The sequence below is a fragment of the Sitophilus oryzae genome, unplaced genomic scaffold (assembly GCF_002938485.1).
Source record: "Sitophilus oryzae breed Bouriz unplaced genomic scaffold, Soryzae_2.0 scaffold_1494_pilon_pilon, whole genome shotgun sequence".
In the NCBI taxonomy this organism is placed as follows: Eukaryota; Metazoa; Arthropoda; class Insecta; order Coleoptera; family Curculionidae; genus Sitophilus; species Sitophilus oryzae.
The window spans coordinates 2,647,356-2,659,964 of NW_022146163.1; the positions used below are offsets into that span (position 1 = coordinate 2,647,356).

Genomic DNA, 12,609 nt, shown 5'->3' on the forward strand with positions numbered 1-12,609 from the left:
TTTGTACTTAGAGTATTTCAAAATTTTTAACGGTTCCGCAGATATTCGTGGTTTTATAGGTATTTCATATGGCATTTTCCACAGTAATTTTTTATGGAAGTCACCCAACGATTTTTCTCTGTATTTTACCGTTGAAAGAGCCATATAAAATAATACTGCGTGTATCTGCGAAACCATTAAAATTTTGAAATACTTTAAATACAAAAAATGTTCATTTTTTAACTCTTCATCTAATAAAAAATAATACACAGGATGTTCCATTTAAAAAACCTGTTTCGTTTAAGAAAAATTATTTTATATTTTAGAAAGTTTGGCGTAGAATTTTGAACACCCCGTATGGTTTAAGGTTACGATATTTATAGCAAAGTAATTATAGACCATCTAAAGTAAATACCTAATAAAATTTTTATTTCATGACAGTTCTTGTATTTGTAATAATTTTTTAAGGAAGGTTTTATTTATTTCAGAGATATTAATCTGAAATTATCAAAATACATTTACTCATATCTTAGAATTATATAAAGTGATCTGAAAGGAAGCCAAAAATGCAATAATATACAGGGTGTTCCATTTTAAAAAACTCATCGCGATCAACTCAAACTTTTTTGACTCGCCCTATAGAAGTTAAAGTATTTTTCTGAAATAGATCCTCGTACATACTTTAGGTTTGCACTTAAACAAAATTCCCAAGTTTTTTTATTCTACAAATGCCCGACGCACTATTGCCGGATCCTGTATAAGTACATCATTTAAAAATTGTTATTTTTTCCGATTTTCAGCAACAAAATATGAAAAAGAAATCAATTGCTTACTACCTAAGCTTACTACCACATAGCAGATATTAAAAAATGAGACAAATTTATAGTTTAATAAGTAGGTAGGTATGTAAAGTTTGTCCAACGGGTCAGGAAAGGTTTTTGACAAACAAAAAGTGACAGAAAATACAATTTACTGGTAAATTAAAATGACAGGTAATAACTGTCATTACCATGTTTCTTCGAGTGTTTCATGTTTTGTTCGAGTGGCAATTATAAAAACATTATATTAAAATAGGGGGGAGGGGGAGTTGAATATCCGGGAAAGTTGAGTTATTGAATGTTATTGCACCCAACAACGCCCTAATTACGCTCTCCTTTACGCGTTAACATTTTTTCGGCAATTTTTTTAACATTTGAAACTGTCGCAACACAACGCTGACGGACGCCTAGTTCAAATTCTTTTTCGCTTATTTTTACTACCCGAAACAGCGTTAAATCACACAACCCTCGTACCTGAGTGTTTCTCAATCTCAATAACTGCACTAGCAAGAAACTAAAATACTTAAATATTGACAAAACCACGATTTCAATATTATTTTAATGCGATCAACATAACGGCGTGAAAAAGCTATTGATAATTTCTGATTTTTGCCGTTGAAGCGCTGCGGTCGGAATTTGTTGAAATCATCTGAAATGCACAAAGCCTATACGATTTTTGCTCTGTTAACACATTTCGTTAATAAACGCAAAACAAGATCAAAACTTCAAACACTACCTATCCTTCAAAAAAAAATCAAATTCAAATGGCTTAGAATATTTTCTATTTTACCAACAGAAACCCAAAATATAATATTTTATACAATCAAAATCTTAAACCGGCTATACGAGTACGTGAAACTTGAATAAAAATATCTTACCCCAGTACTTTACATCAATTGTCAAAACAAAAAACAAGTCTTACAACACTAATCACTTATTGTTTGATCTAACAATAATTAATCCTTATTTTCTACAGCGTCAAAATACATTTTTCATCAATAAACACAATCAGTAAAAACATAAACAAGATCCCAAACACTATCCGCACCGCAAAAAAAACTAGTTGGAAAAATCTTTATTTACTTTTTTCCGTTTTCCTGCGACGATTCTCGTCGTTCGGTCGCTCCTCGAACTGACCGCAGCGCTCCGTGAAATCGCCGATGCGAGACTGAACGATGCGTCGCGATCGCTCACGATCGACGCTCATTGATAAGCGGGATCAGGGGCGGCGCGCCTTGGCGGACGTGTGTCGTCGCGACGCGGTGCTCGTGGATGAGTCGCGTCGGCGGGACTGGGACGCCGGCGTCGAAATGAGTTCGGACAAGGTCGGGACGGATCGGATCATGTCCGAGCTTGGAGGCGTCTGGAAAGCGCAATGGAATTGACGACGTTGGAAAGACGTAATTTTTTTCCTTCTGTCTGTGTATCGTCGGAGTCTGTAGTTAGGATATCTTTCCAACCGGACCGAGAACCGATCCTGGGACGGTAATTTTTAATCGCCCACTTATTGTTTGAAAAGTTTGATCGTTTGTAAAGATTTAAAAATGAATTGACTGATAGGAAATTACCGTTCTAGGACGGTTCTCTCGTCCGGTTGGAACAAACATATACTAGTGTAAAATGCGGTTGACGTGGATCAATTTTAGAATTTAGAATTTAGAATGAGTGGGAGGGGGGTTAATCACTTCGACCTTACAGATCCATTGTGTCCCCCTTTCTTGAATCATAACTCATCATACAGTCCCAGGGCTTTGACAAAAACCAGTATCTGGGACGGTTTTATAGAGGGTAGTTCTCCATCTCCAATATCAGTCGTACCAAAATTCATGGCACGAATGGTTATCGTCTCGGCGCACTCAGTGATGAGGTGTACTGGTGTTTCACCATCTTCCCCACAGAATCTTCATTCGCCGTTTCTTCTTAGTTTCAATCTACTGAGGTGTTCATTGAGGAGACAATGTCCTGTTAAAAACCCCGTGACAATCCGAAGATTGTTCTTACTCAGACCCAGGAAGATCTGTGATTTTTCTTGATCATAAGCTCTCAGAAACTTCTTCGAGTGTCTTAGACCATTGCAAGATTTCCATTCCAGGTTGCGGATGGAATCTTCCAAGTTCTTGAGTTCCGCCTTGAGTTGGTTACCACTTGGAAAGCAGAACGGTTCTGGTCCAGTTAGTGGAGTGTTCGCTCCTTTCCTAGCTAGATTATTTGCTTTTTCATTGCCTTCTATCCCTTGGTGAGCAGGCACCCAGTGTAGGAGGACTTTGTTTTTTTGCCTAATTTATTCAGCTTCTCTATGCATTCTTTGACCAATTTCGAATTGATTGATACTGAGTTGATCGCCTTTAACGCTGCTTGACTATCAGATAAGATGGCTATTTCTTGTTTCCGATAGTTCCTATCTAAGATAAGTTGTACGCATCTCTCGATAGCGTAGATTTCTGCCTGTAGGATACTAGGGTAAGTTCCCATTGGTTCGGAGTAATTAGCTCTCGGCCCAAACACTCCGATCCCTGTTCCCGTATTGGTTTCGTACGTGGATCAAATACACCTGGATTTTGTCTGCTGTCTGCTGCCATATTATACGTCTCTGGATCCTGTAGGCGTAGGGCGTAGTTCCCCGACACGCCCGAACTTTTCAGTGAAGCAGCTATTCCTCTGGGCATTCGCAAATCTCGAGCCACACACTGAGCGAGCGAATAATCAGGAGGCACGGAAAAGAGGCCTCCTTTGGTTTGATTTGGTTGCTTTGGTTACACCATAGCGAGCTTTCTCACTGCTGTTGTAACGAGCCATGAAGTCGTCAAAGGACATCTCCGAATCAGGGGGATCAAAGCTGCAGGTTCTCACGGTCCCAGCACGATCTTCTATTTCGCCTTGGTAGGGGCTCAACCGATTGAAATGGACTATCCTCGGTTTTCCTTTTGGCAATTTTCTGACACGGTATACGACGTCATTAATCCTATCCATGACTTCATATGGCCCTTCCCACGAGGATTGTAGCTTCGGAGATAATAAATAAATAACACAACGTCTCTGCGGGTTGTATAGCCACACCAAATTCCCTGGTTGTTATTCTCCATACTCAGCTTGAATGTCGTAGTGCTCCTTATTCATTCGGTCACTAGCGCTGTGAATATTTAGGCGGACCCTCTGATGGATGTCGTCCATCCTTTGGCGTAGTCTATGGACATAATCTTCTTCAACGATATCTTCTCCCGGTCGGCAACCAAACTTCAGATCACAAGGTAGGCGCACTTCCCGTCCTATAACGATGCTGGCTGGAGTTTGCCCTGTGGATTCTTGAACGGATGAACGGTAGGCCAACAAGAACAGACGAAGAAATTTGTCCCAGCCTCTTTGGTGGCCAGAGACTACTTTGGCCAGATAAGGGTTGATGGTTCTGTTCATGCGTTCAAAAATATATGTCACAATAAAACTCGTATTTATTAAATAAAACACTGGATTTCCTTAATAACTCCTTTATTTTATCGCACGTCAAGAATTCGGAGGTAATACCCCATTACTATCCTCGCTTACTGGCCTAAAATAATTAGGAAAACTCGACAAATGTCTTTAAAATGCCAAATTCACAGGTCCAGTGCGTAATTGCTAACCTAGTGAATGTTAACAATCACTAAATTTTCGACTTTCATCGTAACATATTTAATTTGTAAATATATGTATTTTATTTGTTAATCAACTTTCTGTCGAATAAAAATCATATTATTTTTTAACAGAAGGATTTTCTACTTTTAAGAAGAATTATTAAAAATTGTTCTCCTAGTTTTTGAATTAAATATTTGATTTTGTTATCCGATAAGGCCACACTAATGAACTACTCTAAATACTGTTAGATAAATGTGATATTTGTGCTTAATACCAATTATTTTAGTTTTATTTTTTGTTAATATACCATTGTGGTACTATTTCACATTTAAGCACTTTGACTGAGGTAATTATTGGCTTATTTATCATTTAATTCAAACAAAAGAGGCAACGCAACAGCATCTATTTGCATCCGAAATAATCCTTTATAGCTGTAGTTGCCGAAATATACGCGCCGCGTTCAGCGTATATTGCAGTTTGTTCAAATTTACTAGATACGTATATCCGTATATACCATGCCGCAGGAGTTTCAGGACAATCTAATCGATTGTGAATGGTTGTGAATAGCAAAATACGGCATTTGATACACTGTGTAATCAAAAAAAAATATATCGGTTTGAGTTGGGGTTGTTGATTCTATGGGAGGGAAAATTAATCACCGCGACCTGATAGGTTAGCAAAGATTGAACGAGTCGGTCATTTGAACGAGTATTAAAAGTGAATCGTGAGATTCGATTCACTGCATAGAATACGGTTCGTTCAATTGAATCATGGATTCATAAAATATGAACGATGGGCCGTAAAAAAGAGTCGTGAGAATTGAATCGGATATCATTGCGATCGTTCGTTTCTACGAGTCGTTCGTTCAAAGAGTCGTGAGAATTGATTCATTGCTTACAATACGGTTGGTTCAATTAAATCGTGGCCAGCACGGATCCATAAAATTTGAACGATGAACCGTAAAAAAGAGTCGTAAGAATTGAATCGGATCACAATGTGATCGTTCGTTTTTACGGGTCGTTCGTTCAAAGAGTCGTGAGAATTGATTCATTGCTAACAATACGGTTGAGATACCATTTAAAAATCTAAAGTTGTAGTAATTTCCGGTGAAACAGGAAGTGACCTCAATTAACTGAATAAGCTAATCAACACTGATTTTTGCCATGTACCAAATCTCGTTTCTTCATCTGAAAACATGAAAAATTTGTATTTAAGTCCATCCCTAGTTTAATTAAAAATACGAAAATGTTTTTTCTAAACCTATCATGACGTCGTTTTCACTCAATGACGGGATATAATTCCTTTAATAACCTAATCTAACCTAACCTAACAAAAACAAAAAAGTCGTTTACCGTATAAAGGGCTCTCTCCAGTAAGTATAATTTCAGAGCTTTGCGAAATGCAGAAAAGAATGAAAGTGACTTGATATTCAATGGCAAATGATTGTACATTTTCTTGGCATTGTACAGTATTGAGCTCTTAACTAGTTCTGAGCTCGGGGTTGGCAGATAAATATCGTGCTCCGCATTCCTAAGTGGATAGATGTGAGAAGGTCTTTCCGGAATAGCGGATATGTGCTTGCGGATTAAGCAAACGGATTCAAAAATGAATAAGGAAGGAAGAGTCAGTATTTTGAAATTTTTAAAGAAATTCTGGCAGTTAGTTCTACTGTTCAGTCCCAACAAGTATCGAACTGCTCTCTTTTAAGTTTGAAAATACTATCAAATTTTGTCGCGTAGCAAGTACCCCAGAATGGAAGGGCATAACGAAGATGCGACTCAAAAAGGGCATAATAGACCATTCTAGAGGTTGATGAGTTAAGTTCCTTAGAAACTGATCTTAGCGCAAAACAGGCAGCGCTTAGTTTCTTTGATAAAGCTTCTATGTGCAAGTCCCATTTTAACGAGTTGTCTACAACAAGTCCTAAGAATTTCACAGAGTCCACGGCGCCAATAGTGGTGGTATTAAGTACAAAAGGTTGTATAGTACTTTTATATGACAAAACTTTAGTTTTTGAAAGGTTGAGGCATAGGAGATTAGAATTGCACCAAGATTTAATGGTGCGTAAGTCACTGGATATAGTATCATATAGTGCCGTAACATCTAGGCCGCTCCAAGTGAAAATAGTATCGTCCGCAAAGAGACAGATTTTACCGCTAATGTCTAGATTTGCAATGTCGTTGATAAACACCAGAAACAAAATAGGGCCAAGTACTGAACCCTGAGGGACACCACATTCTATAGGCTTACAAGAAGACATAGACGTATCAATCCTCACAAGCTGCATTCTGTTGCAAAGATATGACTTAAGCCATTCGAGCGGCACTCCCCTGAATCCATAGTATTGCAATTTGTTAATTAAGATATTATGAGTTACACAGTCGAAAACCTTATAGAAATCACTGAAAATTGTAGCTGTAGAGTGATGGTTATTCAGGCTAGAGTATACATTATTAAAAAGGTTGAACATAGCATCATTTGTGCAACTGTTACTTAGAAATCCAAATTGATGGGTAGAAAGTACTTTATATTTAAGGAGAAAAGATAGAAGCCTTTTTTTAACCAATCTTTCAGTGACCTTAGATAATGTGGGCAGGAGAGCATTTGGGCGATAGTTCGAAGCTTGATCTTTATCTCTTTATGCAGAGGAATAATTGCTGTCTTAAGGCAGTTTGGAAAAACTCCTTTTTGGAATGACTCGTTAATTAAATTAGTAAGATAGATTAACGTGCATTCCGGAAGTTCAGAGAACATTTTGAGAGTGGGACTGATGGGCTTGTCCCAGATGAAGATTTATTTTTAATACTTTTAATTGTTCTGCGGAGCTCATCTAATGCTACAGGCGTGAAGAAGAAAATGTATAAAATTTTTTTAACTAACCTGCAGATTTAGACCTGCAGGCAATGCCGGCGGGGAGGCCTGTATGTGTATGGAGAAATCTTAACTGACGATATGCAAATCGATAGTTCTTGACTGCCGGCGAACTGTATGTGAATGGGTACCTTAACATACCAAATCTCTAAAAAATGTGTATTTAAGTCCTTCCATAGTTTAATTAAAAATACGAAAATGTTTTTCTAAACCTTTTATGACGTCGTTTTCACTCAATGACGGGGTATAATTCCTTTAATAAACCTTCATAATTTATCACCAAAATATTACAATCTTAGCATCGTCGATTCCAAAACAAGCTTAATCATATTTATTCTGGATTATTCCTCACACTTCTATTTATAAACATTATACGAATCTAGGTCATCACTCCAGCTTTAAAATAAGATTATAATGAACGATTCAAATACCGTTGTATTGTTGCATTGTTCACCAAACGTATTGTTCGACAGAAAAACAAAGCGGAATAGAAACATGGAAACCTGGAATTTATAAAACCAGGTCAAGTAATTAAAGGGAGTTAAGAAAAGTTAGTTCATACCCGTATAACTCTCAAAGTAGATTTAAATATTTTCCAGCGGATATTCTTTGAAGTTATATGCAAACTAATGTAGCGTCTGTTAAGGTCTTGCTACAAAAATTGTTGTTTTTAATTTCATACCTAACTTCAAGAGCTCAAAGAATAAGATAGGTAATATTTTTTCCTATTCCAATATTGCTATCTCGGAGCTGTGTCCTGGATCCTCTGGATTTTATTTTTGATTCTTATTGGTGACCATCATACCATTGATATCTAACCATTCTTGGTCAAAGAATGCCTAGAAAAGCTGAACAAATTAGGCAAAAAAAAATAAAGTCCTCCTACTCTGACCAAGGGATTGAAGGTAATGAAAAGCAAACGATCTGGCCAGAAAAGGAACGAACATACCACTAACTAGAATCCTCCAACGGTTTAAGAACTCGAAGAAATTTATCAGGATGTACGACCTAGAAAAATCATCGGATTATCACGAGGTTTCTAACAGAACACTGTCTCCTCATTGTACACCGCATTAGATTGAAGCTAATGGGGATACACCAGAACACCCCATCACTGAGTGCGCCGAGAGAACAACCATACGTGCCATAAACTTTGGTACGACTGATATCGGAGATGGAAAACTAACCTCTGTAAAACCGCGTCAGATACTAGCTTTTCTAAAAGCTCTGAGACTATATGATGAAGTTATAACTCAAGAACAAGAAACAAAATAGATCTTTTAGGTCGCTGGTCTTGGAAGGTCCTTTTTTGGTCTTGATCTTGTTACAAGACTCTTGCAAGTCTTGCATTCATTTAATAGTTTTTTTACTAGAATCATTTTCTAGCTTGTGCGCTTTAAGAAACATCACCATACAATCAGTGAGATCGAAAACTGTGATGGACTGCCGACAAGCACTGTCCTGGCTGCGTCAACTCTGTGCTAGGTGCCAGACCACAGAAATGTGGTGGGCAACCAAGAAGCGGGCAGTCCCGCCAAAGAGGGGGCCAGGGGAGAGGCCGAGCTGACCCACCACTTGTGACGAACAACGCCACAAAACACAGGAAGAAGTGCAAGCGCCCCGTTAAATAGTGGAAAATAAAATTGACGTTTAAATTTGACACTGTTGACAAGCCTATTGCTACTAGCGCCCCCAATATCGCTTGTAGGAGGAACTACGGACTAGATTGTCACGTATGGCAGGAAGGTTAAAAAATTAAAAATTTTAATTCTTTATTTATTTTCAATTATCACTTACATAAAAAAAACCTACTCATTTTTTAAAGACATGTTTAAGATCAATATCAAATACAAAACAGAAATATAATTTCTCCACGAAAAATTAATAAAATTAAAAGAATGATGTTACAAGTACACATTACACATCAAGAGACAAAATACATTGAAAAAAACGGCGGCATAGATGGCTTAGAAATGAAGATATATATCATAATTTTGTAAGTAAAATTATATGGGAAATATCAATCGTCATTTTTAAGCCAACTGGACGATTATTTCAAACATACAGTATTATAATTTCAATATCCTAGTTGGAAAGAGAAAAGATCGCCTTTTTGTTTTGTACTATAGTCCGTTTCTTTCGATGGCTCATCTCGTTGATATTTAGGAAGGTATCCATAAAATATATATTTAAATATCAGTTCTGGGATGAACAAACATAAAATGCAGCTTGATTCGATGATCTTTTTCTATTACCTAAATCGGGAGAATGACAATAAGCATAAAAAAAATAGTACACATTATTTATCATCACTTACCTGCACGTTAGTACGAGGAATTTTATTAAAAACCTATATTTGGCCTAAATAATTACGGTATTAAATTTGTAAAGCAAAGTGCACCGTGCAAACAAAAAACTAAAATGGCGGCAAGACAACTTCCAACAAGGAAGAAAAAGGTGTTCGAATGACAAATTATCGGTCACCAAAAAATGTTAGTCTCCTTTCAACTCACACTTTAGAACAAAACACAGATGAACTCAATTACTGATAGATCGTCAAGGTTTTATCTGTCACTCTTGTCATTAATTTATCGACAAGGAAGATTCCTAGAAAATCGCTTGTAGTGTAGCCAAGTTTTAAACCATTGGCAGTTCTCCCATAAGAAGTGTCATCCCCTGATCAACTCACTGAAGGAAGCTATAGAAACTACAATCAAGGCCAAGCAGCAGAAGACGTGGTAATATCGTGAGGACTGCGCTACAACTACTAGAGCACAAAAAGAACCTTCTTCTTCTTCTTCTTCCTTCTTCATACTAGGCGAATCGCCTGTTTGGTTTCGTCGTCTCTACCGGTCAGACTGACAAGTTGTCGCTCCATCGTTTTCGTGGACGTCCTAAGCTTCTGCGACCTAGCGGTGATTTGTCGCGTGCAACTCTCACTATCCTTCTGTTGTCCATTCTGCTGATATGGTCGTTCCATTCTTCCTTTCTGCTGAGTACCCACTCATTTACATTTTCCACCTTGCACGCTCTTCTTATGCTTTCATTTCTCTTCCTGTCCAGAAGCGTCTTTCCAGCTATTCTGCGTAGTACTCTCATTTCGGTTGTTTCTAGTAGTTGTTTAGTTTTCGCTGTATCAGGTCGAGTTTCTGCAGTGTATGTCATTATTGGTCGTAGCGTTGCCTTGTAAATTCTCGCTTTAGTCTCCACCTCAATGTTTTTATTTCGCCATATTGTATCATTTAGGCATCCTGCTATTCTGGTTACCTTCGTTGTCCGTTCTCGCACCTCCGCTTCTACATCACCATATCCTGAGATTTCTATGCCTAGATACTTAAACTTCATCTCTTGCTGAATAACATTGCCCTCGACTTCCAGTTTGCATCTTAGTGGTACTTTTAATGTCGTCATGCATTTAGTTTTCTGAGTCGATATTATCATAATAAGTGATTTGGCAGTGCAATTAAATCGATGTAATAAGCGCTGTAGATCGTTCTCATTTTCAGCTACCAATACGGCGTCGTCGGCATAGTATAGAATAGTAATTTCCTGGTCGCCCATACTGTATCCCTTCAGTAAACGTACATTTCCTATTATTTCGTCCATAATGATGTTGAAAAGAAGAGGGCTCAGGGAGTCACCTTGTCGGATACCACAGCCTACATTTATTGGTTCGGTCAGGACCCCGTTAATTTTAGCTTGAATTTGGTTCGCTTCATATATGTTTTGTATGGTTTTAACGAGGTTGTGTGGGATTTGCCTATTGTAAAGAAGGTGTACAACGTCTCTTAGCTGCACACGGTCGAACGCTTTTTCTAAATCAATAAAACACATATACGCTGGTTTGTTATATTCGATTGATTTTTCTGTTATCTGTCTTATGACAAAAACCGCGTCTGTGCATGATCTGCCCGATCTGAAACCTTGCTGTTCATCTGCTAAGCATGTTAAGTCGTTTATTTTGGTTGTTATCACTTTTGTCGTAAGTTTTAGTGTGGTGCTTAGAAGATTTATGCCTCTATAGTTTGAGGGCAGCTTCTTATCTCCTCTTTTAAACATCAAGATAGTGGTGCTGGTTCGCCATTCATCGGGTATCCTGTGTTGGTAAAGAATTTTTTGAATCAGGGATGTTGCTGCTCTATGAGACTTTGGCCGCCATATTTAAGTAATTCGTTTGGGATATCATCTTGCCCTGGGCTCTTCCTATTCTTTAGCTTTTGAAGAGATGTAATTATATCGGCTGCCTCAATCTGTACGTTGTCGTTGGTCATTATTTCGGGTGTATTTAGTTCAACCTCTATTTCTTCTGATTTGTATAGTTCTGACAAATAATCAATCCAGGATTCCCTTGCTATGTGATTTGTTTCAACTCACTCGTTAATCTCTTTTCTTTGCGTTCCTATAAAGCGCCAAATTTGTTTTTGAAGTCCGTAGAAGTCACTCTCCATTCATTTAGAGAAAATTTCCCAATGTTGGTTTTTTGTATGTCTTACTAGTGCTGTTGTCTCGTTTCGGATTCGTCTATATGTTTCGAATGATTCTCGTGTGCGTAATGTTCTGTAGTTGAGGTATGCTATTTTTTTCTCTCTGCATTTTTCTTTAATTTCTGGGCGGAACCACGGAGTTTTATTTATTTTGGTGCTATTATTTCTTTTTATAGGATGTCTAAAGCTTCACATGCGGCCTCTTTGATGTTGTTCTTTAGTTTCTCCCAGGAGGTATTTATGCTATCCTCTGCTTTTATTGGGTTTACTTGGATTTTCTCTGTCAGTCTTTTCTCATATAGTTATTTAATCGACAAGTCCCATAGCGATTCGATGTTTATCTTAACTTCTTGAGTTGCTTGTCCTAGTTTCTTATGAGGTTTAAATTTTAATTTGATTTTTGCAAGTAACAGACTGTGATCGCTTCCTACATCGGCTGAGTTCAGCGTCCTGATATCTAATATTTGAAGTGGATGTATATATCTGTTTGTAACAATATAGTCAATTGTAGATCTGTGGCCTCTAGTATTGCTAAATGTGAATTTGTGTTGCTCTTTATGGTCGTAGAATGTGTTGTTAATACGTAGTTCATTGAATCTGCATAAGTCGATCATAAGTTCTCCATTGTCGTTCAGTACATTTTCATTAAACCTCTGCTTGATTCCAGGGATTATTTGATTTCCGATGCGGGCATTGAAATCTCCAAGAATTAATATTTGTTGATCGCTTGGCAATGATTGAATTGTATTTTGGAGTTGATCGTAGAATGACTCCCTTTCTTGTTTTGGTTTATTGTCTTCAGGTGAGTAAACTGACACTATATTTAGTTTTTGATCTTCTGTTTCCAT

The 12,609-nt window shown here is 37.6% G+C and overlaps 2 protein-coding genes across 2 annotated transcripts in view; both read right to left on the minus strand.

Moving 5' to 3' along the window:
- The window catches only part of LOC115877495 (high affinity cGMP-specific 3',5'-cyclic phosphodiesterase 9A), a 543,425-nt gene extending 541,475 nt beyond the window's left edge, over positions 1-1,950 (minus strand). The window contains exon 1 of the mRNA XM_030893689.1: positions 1,676-1,950. The gene's annotated coding sequence lies outside the window, so the exon portion shown is untranslated. The remainder of the gene's footprint in view (positions 1-1,675) is intronic.
- Positions 1,951-12,063: 10,113 nt separating this feature from the next.
- LOC115877598 (craniofacial development protein 2-like) lies at positions 12,064-12,609 on the minus strand. Its single transcript, XM_030893844.1, has one exon. It carries the CDS (start codon positions 12,607-12,609, stop codon positions 12,064-12,066), a length of 546 nt encoding a protein of 181 aa, XP_030749704.1.